General features: G+C 37.6%; 1 protein-coding gene across 1 annotated transcript; it reads right to left on the bottom strand.

Annotated features, from left to right (window-relative positions):
- Window positions 1–1874: 1874 nt before the first annotated feature.
- LOC149835333 (uncharacterized) lies at window positions 1875–8713 on the bottom strand. Its single transcript, XM_090009564.1, has 3 exons — window positions 8252–8713; window positions 5876–6061; window positions 1875–2048 (listed from the first exon to the last, which is right to left on the bottom strand). Exons 1-3 carry the CDS (start codon window positions 8711–8713, stop codon window positions 1875–1877), a joined length of 822 nt encoding a protein of 273 aa, XP_089865690.1.
- Between the last annotated feature and the right edge of the window lie 12590 nt (window positions 8714–21303).

Below are 21303 nucleotides of genomic sequence, written 5' to 3'. Positions count from 1 at the left end.
AAGGAGCAGCACTCAAAACAAAATCAATATAAACCAAAAAAGAACCCTTATTCACATCAATTTCAATTACATTCAAGAATAAAAATGACCTACAACGAATATCAACCGTCACTTTTCTAGAAAAAATCCAACCTCATAACCTTTCTTGACTAATTCTAGCACAAAAATCATATTTTTCCTCAAAGAGAGCACATATAAAACATTAGTCAATAACAAAGTTTTGCCTTTAATCAAACGATATGACCCAATACCTACCACTCCACAATAAATATTAGGGATGGCAGTGGACCGGGGGGAAACTGGCCCCGCCCCGTTTGGACCGGGGATGGAGGTTAAAATCAAAACCCACGCGGGGATGGACTTACGCTATCCCCCACCCGTCCTCATCCCCGCCTTGCCCTACCCTGTAACGCCCCAACTTTTTATAGTAAAAATTTTGGATAATTTTTTTTTTTGAAATAGCGAAAGTGTGAAAACAAGAGTTGGGTGAATTACAGGGTAAAACATAGAAGTACTAAAAGCATACCATTCATTAATTAAAGTATTAATGTCATTAATTACATCTCATAACAGAAATATAAATCTACTAATCAGAGTTCAAACATAAAATACTGAAATAAATGAGATCGCTTAGCTATATCCATAACGACACCCCGATGCTCCGATTAGTTGCTACTTGAAAAACGTTTAAAGCAGAAGGGTCAGACTCCTCTGTCTGCGTAAGAAGCATTATATTTATATGTGGTGCTCATTATTCTGTGTACAAATATGTGCAACCATCTAAAGTTATAGCTAGTAGATAATTTGCATTATTCTAAGAAAATAAACATGTTTTCTACTTCATGATACAGTACGAGAGATAACTGGACTAAAGATATATTTATTCATACTAGCATAAATTGTAGTTTTACAAGTTCTATAAATGTCATATCAATTGTTCACAATTCTTTAGGGATAAGTTTTCACTCAACTTAAATTATTTAATGTTTATCTTACTCTTACCCTGTGGGTACGCACAGGCATAAACCTCGTAGCGGACCGAGACCATACGGGGGTCTATTAATTAATAACCTGTATGACTAGCCATACGGATATCCAAAGGAGCCGGTCCGTGACCGAGAGAGAACTCCCCAGTGGCTAGAACAAGAAATTATGAAGCACCCTATGACACTTTTGCAGAAGATTTGGATCTACCACCTAGGATACATTGGTAGTCTTGGTCCCCTAACTTTGTGGACTAGGGACTCGGTGAGACGCCTAGCTCTCACGAAAACAAGAACGTCTACGAAGCTTGTACCACCTACCCTCTTCAAGGTAGACCATGGGTCCAGTAACATATACCATCTTTCAGGTATATCCAGAATCCGGAGAATCCGGTAACATATATCGTCTTTCAGGTATACCCAAAATCTCAAACCTTTATGATTATGCATACATTTGTTTTTATCAATATTTTTCCCATGCGAGCCTTCGCACCACAGGGGATTTCCAAAATCTCGAACTCGTCATAGGGTTTACACATTTTATAGTCAAGGTGACATATGCACCACCAAGGAGTGAACCTTCCCGAATTCGGCTCGACTTAGAGCCCTCCTTTACATTTTCTGTCTTGAACTATGGTGTACGCACCGGCACTGTGCCATCCACGTGACATGGTTGGCATGAATCAACCAAGGCGGTGACATACCTAACCACAGCTCGGAAGCATGCTGACCGTAGGGTCAATCCATTTTTTTTTTTTACAGCCACAGAGTGACCAGAACTATGCTAAGGTCAAGTCGACTCCTACACAAAGCCAAGCATAGGGTTCTGTTGACTATGGCAGACCCGAACAGGGTTATGACGTCAATACCGACCTCCAGGCGGAAGTGGCATCAACAGGTTGCTACCTCAATCATAAGCCAGCAATTTCCACCGCCATTGAACCCGATAGTTCGCTCATCTTGTTCGGTTGAAATCCTATCCATCGACAGCAGGAATGCCATGCAACTAGCCTGTTGTCGATGTTGCAGAAAGCACTCGATCATCGAGAGGCCCTCCAGCCCAGACTGACACACATGGTGTTTAACAACATCAATGAGTCATTATATGTTGCCCAGTGGAATGGGTCACTACCCTGGCCTGATTCATCGACACACACTCCGGACCCACCAGATCAGGCTAGGACTAGTCGATAACGGGGGCCGCATAAGCTCTGTAACTAGTTGACAATAACCGGACGGGTTCAACCGACTGATCATTAGGTAACCTATTGTGAGTTTCGTAGAATCAGGCTTGTCGTTGCCGCCATAATCGACCTACCAATATCACTTCAGCAATGGGATATATATATATATATATATATATATAGAGAGAGAGAGAGAGAGAGAGAGATTTTGTGTTAATAATGTCCAGCAAGGTTTGACGTTCAGTGCAACTAATACCCAGCGTCTTTGTTGGGCGTGCTGATCGTGTAGACCCCAATTAGTGCATCCCCACCCATACCTACTTTACTATTATCTTATGTTTATTTTTTTTCCTTGAACTACTATGGTATAGGTAGGTACAGATGGTTTGTGTACTCAGCAAGCTCCCAACACATGATCCTGGAATCGTATATGCACAGTGGGTTAACGTTTCAAGTATAAATCAACTTACCTATGTCCAGGTTATAAAGGAAAAATATAACTGAAAAGAAGGGAATGAGCATGACATCACAGGACCAGATTACAAGAAATTTTGTTTCAGCTACATCATGGTTATGCAGGTAACGTATATGCGTATTTTTATCAACCAGCCGAACATTCAGAACGCATCAGGCTGATGCATTTGCATACAATAAAAATAGATAATACTACAGCCATGTAAAACAGTATTTGTAAATCATGAACTATGTTGTCAAGTTCTCATGTTTAAGCAAGTTATGCAGGTCTGATATACCCAACCGACGATCTCAAATTCATATATGATAAACAGACTAACTAACGTGAGTTGTGCATGGTCCCTCTTCCAGATTTTTTTGTTTGAGCATTCAACACATGTGTAATCTGGTAACCTCCATAAATATATCTAATACATTAATTGAGTAATAAGAAAGAGTTAACAATCATTGACTATTCACAAGTAAACCACCCTCAACGTCAACCATGCATGCCATGTGGTTGACATTGGAAATGGTTCATCTTCCGATTGGTTACTTGCAAAGGAGTGTAGTATGCTACATAATTTTTATTTTTTTTGTGATCTGAGTCCGCTACATCTGTCCATGCTTACCAACTAAATCAACTATTTATTGGACTCTCAACCAACCGCACAACCAAGCTGGAACCTATATCCTCTACGGCCCTGGTTGAGGCTCGTGACCACCATGGTAGCTATATTTTTCCCTGTTTGTGCTAAAAAAAAAATGATGCACATACTAGTACCACTAGGCATTGATCACGTACATGCGAAAATAATGCCCCTTACCACTTTAGAGACTCACGACGGCAACAAATGCACCTTCTTTTCTTCATTGAAGAGGCACACCACGTCGCTAATGGAGGTTCACATAATCCCAACAATGGAGGTCTACCTTCACAGAGGAAGAGAAGAATAGGAGGCAAAACTTAGAGAGAGAGTCCAGTCGTTTCCCTCCTCATTAACTCCCCTTACTTAGGGGAAGTTATTGTTTTTTTTTTTAACTCCCAATCTCTATCAAAACCCACGTTAAGTGGTGGGTGATTTACATTTCCGAGAACGCCCCCCCCCCCCCCCCCCCCCCCACTTGTGCTACATTTTTTTCATTGCAAGGTGTGTGGATTAAATTGTATTTAACCCTTTTTGTTTTGTTCCAAATTTCATAAAAAAAATAATAAAATTTTTTTATTTCAACGTGGGCGCACCATGGGTTTTGAACTTGTGTTGTGGCTCCTCACAACCATGCATCCTACCACAACACCACTTGGTGTTTACTTTTGCAAGGAAATTCTTTTTATGTCATATTGGGACATTTGTCCTTGTTGATGAATTTTCTCTCGTTTTCACGTGGATTTGTCTCTCGTTTGTTCTAAACTTGCACTCTCTTACCTTAAATGTGCTTCGGATCTCACGCTACCATCCCAAAACCATCAGGTTTTTCATTGGACCCCATGATCCGGGTCAGATCATTGGATCTTGCTAAGATCCGGATTCCAAATACCACTTTTGAGGGTTTGTTACCGGTTTCGTTCTAGAAACCTCAAGTCATCAAAATTGTACTGCATAGCATAAAATCTTACTATTTCACATAAAAGCTTCACTTTTATTCATTTAGAATTCCAAAAATTTCACGGATTTTAAATCCTTCCCCTCTAAAAAGAAATTTCGTCCGCAAAATTTGTAATACATATCAATCAAACAATTGAGGGTACTTGTCCTTCATTGCTGCTTTCGGTTCCCACGTGCATTCATCTAAGCCATGATGTCTCCATCTCACTTTGACTAATGGGATGATCTTGTTTTGCATCACCCGCTCACTGCAATCTACGATTTCGATCGGTCTCTCTTCTATGATCAGATCTTTTTGCACATTGATGTCCTCGAACTGAATCATGTGTGACGGATCTTGAATGTATTTTCTCAACATCGATACGTGAAATACATTATGGATCTTGGCAATTTGAGACGGTAGCTCAACTTGATAAGCAGTTTCGCTGATCCGCTCTAATATCAGGAAAGGTCTGATGTATCTAGGACTCAACTTCCCCTTCTTTCCAAATCTGAAAACGCTCTTGGTCGGTGATACCTTGACAAACACTGCATCTCCCACTTCGAAACTAAGCTCTCTGCATCGCTGATCTGCATAGCTTTTCTATCAACTCTGTGCTGCTTGAAGTCGATCTCGTATCTTCTGTATCTGTTCAGTGTAATGTTGAAGTACCATTGGTGACACAACTGCTCTTTCGCCAACTTCATCTCAATGTATCGGAGATCTGCAAGGTCGCCCATATAATGCTTCAAAATGCGTCATGTCAATACTCACATGGTAGCTGTTGTTGTAGGCAAATTCTGCTAGTACCACGTGAGTGTCCCATTCGCCTTTCTAATTCAGCATACAGGCACGTAACATGTCCTATAGTGTCTGTATGGTCCTTTCTGACTGTCCATCAGCCTGTGGATGAAAGGCAGTGCTGAATTTCAATTTAGTCCCTAATGCCTTTTGTAACTGCCCCCACAGTCATGAGGTGAACCGAGGGTCTCTATCGAAAATGATTGAGACTGACACCCTATGTAGTCGTACTATCTCCGGGATATACAGGTCGTTCAGGTTCTCCAATGACTGGCCCTTCCTCATTGGTAGGAAGTGTGCTGACTTAGTGAGTCGGTCAACCACTACCCAAATAGAGTCATGGTTCTTTCAGGTTTGTGGTAACCCCATCACGAAATCCATCATGATATGCTCCCATTTCCATTATGGAATTTTCATCAGCTACATCGTCTCTCCTAGCCTTTGATGCTCAATCTTGATTTGTTGACATGTCAAACACTTCGTGACGTATCTTGCAACATCGCGCTTTATACCATTCTACCAGTACCTGTATTGTAGATCTTTGAACATCATGGTACTGCTCGGGTGAATGGTATATTTGCTCTTATGTGCCTCTGCCAATAACTCTTCTCTGGTCTTTGGATCGCTCGGCACCCATAGTCGATCCTTAAACCATATATTTCCATCCTCTTTGCGTTGGAAAGTGGTGTCTTTTTGCAACGCCAATGTCTCCATCTTCCCGTACTGCGAATCTTTTTTTTGCTTAATCATGATCCGCTCTCGCAGTTTCGGTCGTACTGTCAGGCTAGACAGCCTAAGTATGCCTTGATCGTCCGAGAAAGGTCTCCATTCTGTGAACTCAAAAATCATCTTCCATAAGAGACTTACCAGGCTAGAAAGATTTCCCCCAGCCTTGAGACTAAGGGCATCAACAACAATATTTGCTTTCCCGAGGTGGTACGAGATTATGAACTCATAGTCCTTAATGAACTCGAGCCACCTGTTTTGTCGCATATTGAATTCCTTCTGATAAAACAGGTACTTCAAGCTTTTGTGATCAGTGAAGACTCTGAACTGCTCCCCATATAGATAATGTCTCCAAACCTTCAAAGCAAAAACCATGGCCGCCAACTCCAGGTCGTGAGTGGGGTAATTTCACTCATGAGTCTTCAGTTGTCGGGATGCATGGGCAATGACCTTGCCATGCTGCATCAGTACACACCTCAGTCCAGTACTAGAAGTGTTCGTGTACACCACGAATCCTTCGCTTCCAGACGGTAAGGCTAACACCGGAGTTGTAGTAAGCTTAGCTTTAAGAGTTTGAAAGCTTTCTTCACTCTTCTCATTCTATTCAAACTTTACCCATTTTCGTAGGAGCTTTGTCATAGGCATAGCGATTCAAGAGAAGTCTTGAATGAATCGCCTATAGTAGCCAGCTAATCCTAAAAAGCTTCAGATTTCGCTGACATTCTTTGGTTGTGACCAATTCATCACAGCTTCAACCTTGGCAGGATCCACTGAAACTCCGTCCTTCGAGATCACATATCCAAGGAACGTGACTTCTTTAAGCCAAAATTCGCATTTCGAGAACTTGGCATATAACTGATGTGTTCGGAGGGTTTCCAAAATGTTTTTCAGATGTTCTTTGTGTTCCTCCGTGTTTTCTGAGTATATCAGTATGTCATCAATGAAGATGATGACAAAAGAGTCCAAGTATGGCCTGAATATCTGATTCACCAGGTCCATGAATGCCATTGAGGCATTAGTGAGTCCAAATGGCATCACCACAAACTCAAAATGCCCATATCTGGTTCGAAACGCTGATTTTGGGATATCCTCATCTTTTATTCTCAACTGGTGATAACCTGACCTCAAATCAATCTTAGAAAATACCTTTGCTTTTTTTAGTTGATCAAATAGGTCCTCAATACGGGGTAGAGAATATTTGTTCTAAACAGTTGCTTGGTTCAACATTCTATAGTCTATGCATAGTCACATAGACCCATCTTTCTTTTTTACAAACAAGACCGACGCTCCCCACAGAGACGTGCTCGGTCGCACAAAAACCACGCTCCATCAGTTCATTCAACTGCTTCTTCAGTTCTTCCAACTCTATTGGTGCCATCTGGTAAGGTGCTTTCGATATTGGCTTCGTACATGGCATAAGTTCGATCCCAAACTCGACTTCACACTAAGAAGGAAGTTCCTCTGAAAATATGTCGACAAAATTTGCGGACAATTTCTAAATCCTCAATCGGAGTTGACTTCATTTCACCTCCGATCATACTGACTAGGAAAGCCATATCTCCCCGACGGAGATACTTCTGGGCCTTGAGGCTCGAAATAACCCTTTTCTTTATTCCAGGCCTTGCTAGTCGGAATTCAACTTCCGGCATATCCGGTCGAGACAGAATTACTTTCTCTTCTCTACAAAGAACTCTAGCATAGAGTTCAAAGAGCCAATCCATACTCAATATGACATCATATTCGGTCATATTGAATATGATTAGGTTGACAGGTAAATTATGTTCTCGTAAAATCACTTTTACTTCTGGCATGTAGTTCACACAAATTTCATTGAATCCTATAGAGTTATATACTTCTAGTTCTTGATTCAATGATTTTGTAGGGATTCTAAGTTGCTTTGCAAAATGTAAAGAGATAAAAGAATGAGAAGCTCCACAGTCAAATAATACTAGAGCAACTTGGCCAAAAATAAACACGGTACCTTGCACCAAGTCTTCTTTTTGTAACTGATTGGTCGAGGTAGCGTAGACTCGACCCGTTACTCGCTGCTGAGCCGCTTGCGGTTGTGGTGGTGGTGCTCGTGTTGCTGTGGTTGTTGTCCCCCATTCTCACGACGTGCATCGTCGACCTGCTTCTTCCGACACTCCTTGATATAATGTCCCATTTTTTCGCAGTAGAGACACCCTTCTGTCTCACGGGGACACTGTTGACCGGGGTGGAAGCGGTTTCACTTTTGGCACCTCTGATTCTGCCCTGGCCTGGGTCTGGTAACTTCGTCGTGCCTTAGTTTCTTGGTTTGATGGTTGAAACGTTTCCCACCAAACCTCTTCTTGAACTCGAGTTTCTAAACCTCCGTTTTGTTCTTTTGTGACTTTTGTCCCTCCTTCTAGTCGTCATTAAGGAGAATCTCCACATGTGTGTCCGGAACAGACAGGAACAATCCATTACAATTTAATGGTTAACGGTACCTTATAAATCTTTATGCAACTTATACCACGAAGAGAAATGATCTGTTACCTGAATAGCCTCATCGAGGTTCTTGGGCCCTCGAGTGTATAGACGGTTCATCAGGCCCGTCTTCAAGCCCCGAGCAAACTTCATTGTCCGATCCTCGTCCGATGTATACACGTTCAGACAATATCGTTCTAAACTGTGGAACTTAGTGATGTAATCGGCGAGGGGCATCTCGCCTTGTTGCAGGTCCAAGAACTCTTGCATCTTCTTTGTCCTTTCATTCTTTGGAAAGTAGGCAACGTTGAAGACCTCTACGAACTCCGTCCAAGATACAGGACCATCCTGAAACTTGACTGCCCCGGTGGTTTCCCACCACTTTTCGGCGTGGTCCTTGAGACGATAAGACCCAAAGTCCAACTGACGCTCCTCGAGACACTCCAGTACACGGAAGATACGTTTGATCTCCCATATCCAACTCTCAGCGGCCTCCGAATCCATCTTTCCAGAGAAAGCAGGAGGATCCATGTCCACGAATTTCTTGTAGGACATAGTCCCACCGTTTGTACTCTTCTCGTGGGCAACCTGGTGTAGATTGTTGCCCATCTGTTGCATTGTCGTAGCTTGTTGGCCTACTACTTCAGCCAGGTTATGTAGCGTTTTCATAATATTGTTGCAGCGGATTGCCCAAGTCATCTATTTGAGCAATTAAAATTCATTATAACCTTAGCTATAATTTTGTGAAATAATCATACATACCTATATGGTTTTTATCTCAACATTACAAAAACAACATTCCTACATACTTACAGAGAGCCATCACGGTCGCTGAAAGAGCCTGTTACGACAATGAAGCCATACATGATACTTCAAGTACAAGGTTTTGATGATGAGCAAGTGGAATCAACTACATTTCAACTAAGGCTATGAAGAAATTGAAGAATTCGATGAAGAATCTTTGAAGACTAGTGTGCAAATGTTTAATTCATTAAAAGTCTTAGATTCTTGTAAGAGCCTTACTTAGAGTGCATATTTAGGTTGCATTTCACCTTAAAAGTCTTTAGAAAAACTTTTCTAAAAGAAACACTTTTGAAAATCTTTTTAGAAAACTCTCTTCTTAAATTTTCATGTTTATTAGTCGACCAATAGACTTACCAGTCGACTAATCCTTTTGCGCCATATTTTCTAAAAAGTTATTTTTGTCAAATTAGTCGACCGAAGGTTTTATCAGTCGACTGGACAGAATGTATGTTTTCTGGAAAATTAGCAGTAGTCGACTAAACAGAACATGTGTTTTCTGAAAATTTAGCAGCAGTTGACTAATGCGTTTTATCAGTCGACCGAACAGAATGTTTGTTTTTCAGAAGTTTTTAGCAGCAGTCGACTAAAAGGTTTTTCAGTCTACTGATGATATTATCAGTCGACTAACTTTTCTCAAGTCGACTAAGTTTCAAAAGTTCAGATTTTCAAACGGCTCGATTAACAGATCAGTCGACCGACGATAACTGTCAGTCTACTAATAACTAACTATTAGTCGACTAACTCATGTTTCAGTCGACTAATTTTGTCATTTTCCTGAAACTTCAAAAAGGCGTGTCTTTTCATTTTTCAAACGTTTTGATCGTTCGAAATGGACAGTTTTGACACCCTTTCATACTCTCAACGTATGGAAAACTTTAACTATAAATATGAGTGCATTGTACACTAAAAAACAACAAGAATTCAATCGATTTGAATCATTTACTTATTGCTTTTCACTCATATTCATTCAAGTATTTATTTTCTCATTCACGTGATATTTTCACTTCAGTTTTTCACTCAAATCACTTTGAGAGATAGTGAATTCGTGAGTAGAGTGTTTCAACAACCTCAAAAGCCAATTGCATCTCATTTGCATTCAAAAGGAAGGCTCATAGGTTGTATTGTAAGTTGTTATTTCTTTTCTGTAAAAGAAGGACTCCTTGGTGTAAAGGAGTTGTTTGCTTTCAGTAAGATTGTTACTGAAAGTGGGACCGATTATGGTCTGTGTGATCTTGTAGTTAACAAGGTTGATAGTGGATAATCTCAAGCGGGTTTTGCTTGGGGACTGGATGTAGGTCGGGTTAGACCGAACCAGGATAAAATCTTGTGTTCTTTGTGTGTTTGCTTTGAGATTTGCAAAATCATTATATATATTTCGCAGACAATTTTAAAAGCACTATTCACCCCCCCTCTAGTGCTCGTTGCCTCGATCCTAGTGCATTTTTATTTGGTATCAGAGCACAAGTTTGCTATTATTTTGATTTGACCATCATCTAGCATGACAACTACAACATCTCAGCACAAAGAAGGAAGCTCCTCTGTTCGTCCTCCTCTCTTCGACGGAACAAACTATGGATACTGGAAAGTAAGAATGACAATATTCCTGCAATCCATGGATCTCGATATCTGGAGAGTTGTTTCAGAAAAGTACCAAACTCCATCAACTGATTTCAGCCGATGGACCAATGAAGAAAAGAAGACTGCTTCACTTAATGCCAAGGCAATGAATGCATTATATTGTGGCGTTGACAAGGTAGAATTCAATCACATCACTCAATGCTCTACAGCTAATGAAATCTGGCATACTCTTCTTGTGACACACGAAGGTACGTCAAAGGTAAAGGAATCTAAAATTGCTTCTTTAGTTCATAAATTTGAATTGTTCAAAATGAAGCAAAATGAATCTATATCGGACATGGTAACTAGAATGACTGATATAACTAACACTTTGAAATCCCTTGGAAAAGAATATTTACAAGTGGATTTAGTTAGAAAGATTCTAAGGTGTTTAACTCCTGAATGGGAGAGAAAAACAACTGCTATTGAAGAAGCAAATGATCTTAATACTCTCACTCTTGAAGACTTAGTTGGTAATCTAATGGCATATGAGGTCCAACTTCAAGACAGACAAGAAGAAGAGCCTAAAAAGAAATCTCTTGCTTTTAAGGCTACTTCTGACTCAGAAAATTCTGAAGAAGATGAAGATGAAGATATTGCCCTCATCACAAGGCAATTCAGAAGATTCATCAAAAAGAGAAGATTTCAAAGAAAGGTAAAGAAAGCAGATTCTTTCATTCCCAATGAAGTAAAGTGCTTTAACTGCAAAAAGGCAGGACATATCAAGAAAGATTGTCCTCTTCTCAAAATCAAGCCCAAGGACCAATTCAAGAAGAAAAAGGCATTTCAAGCATGTTGGGATGATAGTGACTCCTCTTCCGATGAAGAATCAAATGAAGAAGTCGCCAACATGTGTTTTGTAGCACAAGAAGATTCGGTAAGTCAATTTGACTATGATGAGTTATTTGAAGCATTTAATGATTTATATGCTAAATTTAAGAGTCTTAGTTCTAAAAATAAAGAGTTAAAAACTGAAAATTTAACTCTTGACTCTCAAAATAAAGTGTTACTTCAAGAAATAGAAGATCTCAAGAAGGAAAATTCTTGCCAAGCACTTGAGATAAAAGAAATTGGAGTTAGAACCAATCTCTTACAAAATGAAATATTTAGTCTTAAAGAAAAGTCAAAAGATCTTCTTTCTATAGTGGCCAAATTCACAAATGGTCAAGAGAATCTAGAAAAACTTCTTGGTTCTCAAAGATGCTCGGTTAATAAAACCGGATTGGGATATAGCTTCTTTGATACTCAAAATAGACCAAACCTTGTGGTGAAAAATCAAAGACATTATTCTCAACCTTTTGTTCATAAAACTAAACTTTCTAGTTTTAATAGAAATGCATCTAGAAATGATTATTCTAGAAATGTTTATTCTAAATCCTTTTATAGAAAGAATATTTATTATCAAAGGAAACCAAAATCCAAATGGATATGGGTTCCTAAGACTAACTCTCATGGACCCGAAAATAGAAAGGGGTCAAATGCTCAGTTTTCTGGTTTTGTTGTAGGTACACAACATAAGGAGCAAATGGATATTAGACAGCGGCTGTTCCAAATATATGACTGGAAGGCCGGAGTTATTTTCCACCCTCCAAAATAAGGATGGAGGAACCGTCACCTTTGGTGACAACAACAAGGGAAAAGTGATAGGTATTGGTAATCCAAAATTTCCCTTGATAGAAAATGTTCTTTTAGTAGATGGTTTAATGCATAATTTAATATCTATCAGTCAATTATGTGATAAAGGTTTTCATGTCTCTTTTAAAAATGATTTATGCTTAATTTTTTATTTTCAATCTAAAAAGATCATTTTTAAAGGTAAAAGAAAAAACAATGTGTATGAACTATATCTAGATGAATTACCCTCTTTTAATGAAAAATGTCTTATTGTTTCAAATGAAATTCATTGGTTATGGCACAAGAGACTTGAACATGTTAACTTTAAAATTATTTCAAAATTATCCAAGAATGATCTTGTAAGAGGCCTACCTAGAATACCATATAAAAAGGATCACTTATGTGATGCTTGTCAAAGGGGTAAACAAATCAAGAGTTCTTTTAAAGCAAAAGATATAGTTTCAACAAAACGTCCTCTTGAACTTTTACATTTAGATCTATTTAGACCATCTAGAATTCAAAGTTTGAATGGTAGCAAGTATGTTTTTGTTATAGTAGATGATTATTCTCGGTTTACATGGGTGATTTTTCTAAAAAGCAAAAATGATGCTTTTTCAGAATTTTCTAAACTTTCTAGAAGAATTACAAATGAAAAATCTACATCTATTATTAAAATTCGTAGTGATCATGGTGGTGAATTTGAAAATGAATCTTTTCTAAAGTTTTGTGATTTACATGGTATATCTCACAACTTTGCTTTTCCTAGAGCGGCTCCACAAAATGGAGTTGTTGAAAGAAAGAATAGAACTTTGCAAGAATGTGCTAGAACCATGCTTCAAGATAAAAATTTATCAAAATATTTTTGGGCTGAAGCAATTAATACAGCATGTTATGTCTTAAATCGTGTTCTTATTCGACCAATTTTACATAAAACATGTTTTGAATTGTATTATGATCGTATACCAAAGATCTCATATTTCAAAAATTTTGGTAGTAAATGTTTCTTGTTAAATACCAAAGATAATCTTGATAAGTTTGATTCAAAATCAGATGAATCAATATTTCTTAGATATTCTTCTAGAAGTAAAGCATATCGTATTTTCAATAAAAGAACATCTTGTATTGAAGAATCTTTACATGTTGCATTTGATGAGAATTGTGAGCAGGTTATACCTCTAAGCGAAGAAGAAGCAATACTTCAAGAAGAACCCTTGATAGAAAGTACTTCTCAAGAAAATATTTCTCTTCAACCGGTTTGGAAAGAAGTTCCTAATCATCCACATGAACAAGTTATTGGTGAAATAAAGAGTGGTGTCCAAACTAGAAGGCAGTTAGAAAAATATATTGCAAATGTTGCTTTCATATCTAAATTAGAACCAAAGAATATCAATGAGGCATGTGATGATGAATTTTGGCTTTTAGCCATGTCTGAAGAACTTAACCAATTTACTAGGAATGATGTTTGGGATCTAGTTGATAGACCAAAGGATCATCCAGTAATTGGAACAAGATGGGTCTTCCGAAATAAGCTGGATGAAAATGGTGAAGTCATTCGTAACAAAGTAAGGCTAGTGGCACAAGGTTATAATCAAGAAGAAGGCATAGATTTTGATGAAACCTATACACCAGTGGCTCGATTAGAGTCGATTCGAATGATGCTTGCTTTTGCTAGTTACATGAACTTCAAGTTATATCAAATTGATGTTAAGAGTGCATTCTTAAATGGACACATCAATGAAGAAGTTTATGTAGAGCAACCTCCAGACTTTGAAAAATGAGAAATATCCAGAAAAAGTCTACAAATTGAAAAGAGCTTTGTATGGACTCAAACAAGCACCAAGAGCGTGGTATGAAAGACTACGAAATTTTCTAGAACTATCTGGTTTTTCCATTGGTCGAGTAGATTCCACTTTATTTATTAAAAATCTTAATTCAGATATTCTTATTGTACAAATTTATGTTGATGACATAATATTTGGTTCTACTAATGATTCTCTCTGTAAAGAATTTGCTAAAGCTATGCAGGAAGAGTTTGAAATGAGCTTGATGGGCGAATTAAACTACTTCCTTGGACTTCAAATAAAGCAAACTGAAGAAGGAATCTTCATCAATCAGGCTAAGTATACAAAAGAACTTCTCAAGAGATTTGGGATGGACTCATCGAAATCAAGAAGGAATCCTATGAGTACAACTACTTCTCTTGATAAAGATGAAAATGGTAAAAGTGTAGATACTAAGCTCTACAGAGGTATGATCGGATCTCTATTATACTTAACTGCTAGTCGACCTGATATTATGTTTAGTGTTTGTATGTGTGCAAGATTTCAAGCTAATCCAAAGGAATCTCATTTAACTGCAGTAAAACAAATTCTTCGTTATTTGAAAGATACTTCAGATTTTGGTTTGTTTTACCCAAAATCATCTTCCTTTGATTTAGTTTCATATAGTGATGCATATTTTGCATGAAGTAAATCTGATCGCAAGAGTACTAGTGGAACTTGTCATTTCTTAGAAAATTCCTTAGTCTCTTGGTTTAGTAAAAAGCAAAATTCAGTATCACTTTCAACAACTGAAGCAGAATATATAGCGGCTAGTTTAGCATGTTCACAAGTACTTTGGATGAAACAGACCTTAAAAGATTTTGGTTTGAATTACTCCACAACAACTATTTATTGTGATAACACTAGTGCTATAAATCTTTCGAAAAATCCTATTCAGCACTCAAGAACTAAGCATATTGAAGTTAGACATCATTTTTTAAGAGATCATGTGTTAAAAGGAGATATTTCGTTAAATTTTATTTCCACTAAAGAACAACATGCCGATATCTTCACTAAACCTCTTAAAAATGAAGATTTTATGAGAATTAGGAGAGAACTAGGTATTTGCTCATTTTTGGATTTATAAAAATGCTGATTTTTGAACAAAATCTCAAAATCGTAATATATTAGTCGACCGATAAAATTATAGTCGACTGGTGTTTTATATTTTGGAATGTATCGCATCATATTAGTCGACCGATATATTTCTAGTCGACTGATGATATTTTTAGAATAAGTCGCACTTTTTAGTCGACCGATAAAGTTTTAGTCGACTAAATTTTTTTTTAAAATTTTTAAACGAAGGGACCCAACACCCCTTGGATTTGTTTTAAAACCCGTTTTTTTTTTTGGCATCGTTTCACTTCGTACCTTTTCATTTTTTTTAAAAACGAAACCCTTAAACTGAAAACCCTCTTTCTCTTTTGCCTCTCTCTCTTCTGAAAAACCCTCGGAGTGTCGTTCGACTCCATCTTCGCCGGGATTTTCTTGCCGTGACAAGGATACGCCGGAATCTTCTGGCCGTGATCTTGAAACGTCGGAATCCTCCTGCAGTAACTGGCGCATCTTCAAAACACGCCGGAACCCTCTTGTGTGACAGTGCATTGCCGGAATCTCCTTGTGGCCGACTTCTCACTCACCGTCAGCCATTAAATCCTCTTTTATATGATACTTTTGGATCGTCTCTTCCATCTTGTCTAAAATTTGTGGAGAATCGACATCCCTTTTCAGTGGGTTGTTACTTTTGATTATTTTGGCTCAATTTACAGAAAGAGATTACTTCAATCAAGGATTTGCTTAACTCACTTTTCTAATCTTTGTTGTCTGAACTTTCATACTTTATGGGTTGTAATATTTTAAACTTGTATCTCTATTTTGCTTATGCTATTTCTGCCCTTACTCTTTTTTATTCTGACAAAGGGGGAGAAAAAGATAAAGATAGCATTACATTGAACTTTCAGGAGATCTTGAGAAAAAGATGATAGCAATTACATTGCAGGAGATCTTGCATTGAGAAATGCAAAATTAAGAGAAAAAGAAAGCTTTGAATGAATGTATTTCTAAATGCATGAAGAAATGATGAATGGAAATGCAAACCAATCAATATGTGATATATGTGCTTTAAATGTGCTAACTTTTAATGTTTTGCAGCATATTGATAGGGGGAGTAAAATCTCCATCTATGCATCTAAATGCTTCATCTTTGATTAAGTTTGTCATCATCAAAAAGGGGGAGATTGTTACGACAATGAAGCCATACATGATACTTCAAGTACAAGGTTTTGATGATGAGCAAGTGGAATCAACTGCATTTCAGCTAAGGCTATGAAGAAATTGAAGAATTCGATGAAGAATCTTTGAAGACTAGTGTGCAAATGTTTAATTCATTAAAAGTCTTAGATTCTTGTAAGAGCCTTACTTAGAGTGCATATTTAGGTTGCATTTCACCTTAAAAGTCTTTAGAAAAACTTTTCTAAAAGAAACACTTTTGAAAATCTTTTTAGAAAACTCTCTTCTTAAATTTTCATGTTTATTAGTCGACCAATAGACTTACCAGTCGACTAATCCGTTCGCGCCATATTTTCTAAAAAGTCATTTTTGTCAAATTAGTCGACCGAAGGTTTTATCAGTCGACTGGACAAAATGTCTGTTTTCTGGAAAATTAGCAGCAGTCGACTAATAGTTTTATCAGTCGACTGAACAGAACATGTGTTTTCTGAAAATTTTGCAGCAGTCGACTAATGCTTTTTATCAGTCGACCGAACAGAATGTTTGTTTTTCAGAAGTTTTTAGCAGCGGTCGACTAAAAGGTCTTTCAGTCTACTGATGATATTATCAGTCGACTAACTTTTCTCAAGTCGACTAAGTTTCAAAAGTTCAGATTTTCAAACGGCTCGATTAACAGATCAGTCGACCGACGATAACTGTCAGTCTACTAATAACTAACTATTAGTCGACTAACTCATGTTTCAGTCGACTAATTTTGCCATTTTCCTGAAACTTCAAAAAGGCGTGTCTTTTCATTTTTCAAACGTTTTGATCGTTCGAAATGGACAGTTTTGACACCCTTTCATACTCTCAACGTATGGAAAACTTTAACTATAAATATGAGTGCATTGTACACTCAAAAACAACAAGAATTCAATCGATTTGAATCATTTACTTATTGCTTTTCACTCCTATTCATTCAAGTATTTTGTTTTCTCATTCACGTGATATTTTCACTTCAGTTTTTCACTCAAATCACTTTGAGAGATAGTGAATTCGTGAGTAGAGTGTTTCAACAACCTCAAAAGCCAATTGCATCTCATTTGCATTCAAAAGGAAGACTCATATGTTGTATTGTAAGTTGTTATTTCTTTTCTGTAAAAGAAGGACTTCTTGGTGTAAAGGAGTTGTTTGCTTTCAGTAGGATTGTTACTGAAAGTGGGACTGATTATGGTCTGTGTGATCTTGTAGTTAACAAGGTTGATAGTGGATAATCTCAAGCGGGTTTTGCTTGGGGACTGGATGTAGGTCGGGTTAGACCGAACCAGGATAAAATCTTGTGTTCTTTGTGTGTTTGCTTTGAGATTTGCAAAATCATTATATATATTCCGCAGACAATTTTAAAAGCACTATTCACCCCCTCTAGTGCTTGTTGCCTCGATCCTAGTGCACTTTCAGAGCCAAGATCTTAAATTATTCAGTCCTGCTCTGATACCAAAGTTGTAACGCCCCAACTTTTTATAGTAAAAATTTTGGATAAATTTTTATTTGAAATAGTGAAAGTGTGAAAACAAGAGTTGAGTGAATTACAGGGTAAAACAGAGAAGTACCAAAAGCATATCATTCATTAATTAAAGCATTAATGTCATAAATATATCTCATAAACGAAATATAAATCTACTAATCAGAGTTCAAACATAAAATATTGAAATAAATGAGATCGCTTGGTTATATCCATAACGACACCCCGATGCTCCGATTAGTTGCAACCTGAAAAATATTTAAAGCAGAAGAGTCAGACTCTTCTGTCTGCGTAAGAAGCATTATATTTATATGTGGTGCTCAGTGTCCAGTGTACAAATATGTGCAACCATCTAAAGTTATAGCTAGCAGGTAATTTGCATTATTCTAAGAAAATAAACATGCTTTCTACTTCATGATACAGTACGAGAGATAACTGGACTAAAGATATATTTATTCATACTAGCCTAAATTATAGTTTTACAAGTTCTATAAATGTCATATCAACTATTCACAATTCTTCACGGATAAGTTTCTAGTCAACTTAAATTATTTAATGTTTATCTTACTCTTACCCTGTGGGTACGCACAGGCATAGACCTCGTAGCGGACCGAGACCATGCGGGGGTCTATTAATTAATAACGTATATGACTAGCAGTACGAATATCCAAAGGGGACGATCTGTGACCGAGAGAGAAGTCCCCAGTGGCTAGAACAAAAAATTAGGATGCACCCTATGACACTTCTGCAAAAGATTTGGATCTACCACCTAGGATACATTGGTACTCCTGGTCCCCTAACTTCGTGGACTAGGGACCCGGTGAGACACCTAGCTCTCATGAAAACAAGAACGTCCACGAAGCTTGTACCACCTACCCTCTCCAAGGTAGACCATGGATCGAGTAACATATACCAACTTTTAGGTATACCCAGAGCCCGGAGAATCCGGTAACATATATCGTCTTTCAGGTATACCTAGAATCTCAAACCTTCGTGATTATGCATATATTTGTTTTTATCAATATTTTTCCTGTGCGAGCCTTTGCACCACAGGGGATTTCCAAAATCCTGAACCTGTCATAGGGTTAACATATTTTATAGTCTAGGTGACATATGAACCACCAAGGAGTGAACCTTCCCGAATTCTGCTCGACTCAGAGCCCTCCTTTACATTTTTTGTCTTGAACTATGTTGTACGCACCCGCACTGTGCCATCCACGTGACATGGTTGGCATGAATCAACCAAGGCGGTGACTTACCTAAACACAACTCGAAAGCATGCTGATCGTAGGGTCAATCCATTTTTTTTTACAGCCACAGAGTGACCAAAACTATGCTAAGGTCAAGTCGACCTCGACACAAAGCCAAGCATAGGGTTCTGCTGACTATGGAAGACCCGAACAGGGTTATGACGTCAATACCGACCTCCAGCCGGAACTGGCATCAACAAGTTGCTACCTCAATCATAAACTTGCAATTTCCACCGCCATTGAACCCGATAGTTCGCTCATCTTGTTCGGTTGAAATCCTATCCATCGACAGCAGGAATGCCATGCAACTAGCCTGTTGTCGATGTTGCAGAAAGCACTCGATCATCGAGAGGCCCTCCAGCCCAGACTGACACACATGGGGTTTAACAACATCAATGGGTCATTGTATGTTGCCCAGTGGAATGGGTCACTACCCTGGCCTGATTCACCGACACACACTCCGAACCTACCAGATCAGGCTAGGATCAGTCGATAACGGGGTCCGCATAAGCTCTGTAAGTGGTTGACAATAACCGGACTGGTTCAACCGACTGATTATTAGGTAACCTATTGTGAGTTTCGCAGAATCAGGCTTGTCGTTGCCGGCATAATTGACCTACCAATATCACTTCAGCAATACGATATATATATATATATATATATATATATATATATATATATATATATATTTGTGTTAATAATGTCCAACAGGGTTTGACGTTCAGTGCAACTCATACCCAACATCTTTGTCGGGGCGTGGTGATCGTGTAGATCCCAATTAGTGCATCCCCACCCATACCTACTTTACTATTATCTTATGTTTATCTTTTTTTTCTTGAACTACTATGGTATAGGTAGGTACAGATGGTTGAAATACCACTAGAGGGGGGGTCAATAGTGAAATACGATAAAGATCGATAAAATAAAATAATCAGGCAATAAGGCACAACACATAACACAGAATTTATACTGGTTCGGTCAGTATCCAGACCTACATCCAGTCCCCAAGCAAACTACTTGAGCTTTCCACTATAACATCCGAGTCACCGGATAAATAGTACAACACCCTCTTTCACAGAGGTCTACTTCTTTCAACAAAGAAGGAATACAGTGAATAACAGAGTTACAATACTTCCTATAAAACCTTCAGAATGATATGAATGCACGAATGAAGGATTCTCAGAACGTTCTGTTTGTCACTCAGAGGATACTCTTTGTGAAAGAGTTGGACTTGACTTTTTCTCTTTTCTTTCTTTTCTTTTTCTCTTTCTTTTTCAAGGCTCTCTTTTCAAATATCGAATAGGAATTTTTCTCATTGTAAGCTCACACGTCTATTCCATTCCATTGGTTTGAATAGTTTATTTGAGTGTGTTTATATAGCTTTAAAAAAGTAGTTGTTACATTTTGGAATTGTAACTTTTCGAAATGTAAAATGTTATGTCATTGCAAAAATATCTTTTAGAGAAGTTCGAGAATGCCTTTTTCCATAAAAGTAAAATAGAGGGTACACTAGTCGTTGTAAATTTTTAGGTAATACATATTTTATGTAAAAAGTCTATTTCTTACAATAGTACATTGAACGTTGGGTTGTAGTTTTGTCTTTATTCTAATTAATGATTTGAGGTACATAAGTACTTCTTTACTTTAAATGAGTGTAAGTACAATGAGTGCTTTGAGATATTTATTTGTACATAGTCATGTCAAGTGTTTTCTTTATGTTGTGTTTTTCAAAGTCTTCAGAGAGAATGAGGACCAAAAAGAAGGTCGACATTCTTTGAGAAGGATATTAACAAGGATTTGTTACAGGAGGTATTTAATGCTTTGTAAAGAGAATGATGTCTTCAAGTAAGTCGACATTCTATGGTTTTGTAAAAAGGTAACTAGAGTCCTTTCAAAAACATATTTTATTTGTTTTTCTTTTGTGTAGCCGATTTATGTTTTTGTCTTCTTCTTATATTAAAAAACATTTCTTTAAAGAAGGTAACTAAAGTCTTTTCAAAAACATATTATATTTGTTTTTCTTATGTAGCCGATTTTATGTTTTTGTCTTTTTCCTACATTTCTTTTTCATGTTGTCTTGTATATAGTGTAAGGTACAATTATTACATGACAAAATATCTTTTACATAAAGAGTTGTAAGAAGGTACAATTATTGGTTTTCAAAAAGGAGCTTTTTGAAACTATCGTATACTTTTATGATATAGTGTTTATGAATGAGTATGTAATATGCAATATGCAAGTTCCTGAAGGTTCTGTTACATATGACTCTAAAGAAGAAAAAAGTCT

This window comes from Nuphar pumila, chromosome 6, assembly GCF_984573655.1.
Source record: "Nuphar pumila chromosome 6, dmNupPumi1.hap1.1, whole genome shotgun sequence".
NCBI classification, from domain to species: domain Eukaryota; kingdom Viridiplantae; phylum Streptophyta; class Magnoliopsida; order Nymphaeales; family Nymphaeaceae; genus Nuphar; species Nuphar pumila.
This window is presented reverse-complemented; position numbering and strand designations above follow the sequence as displayed.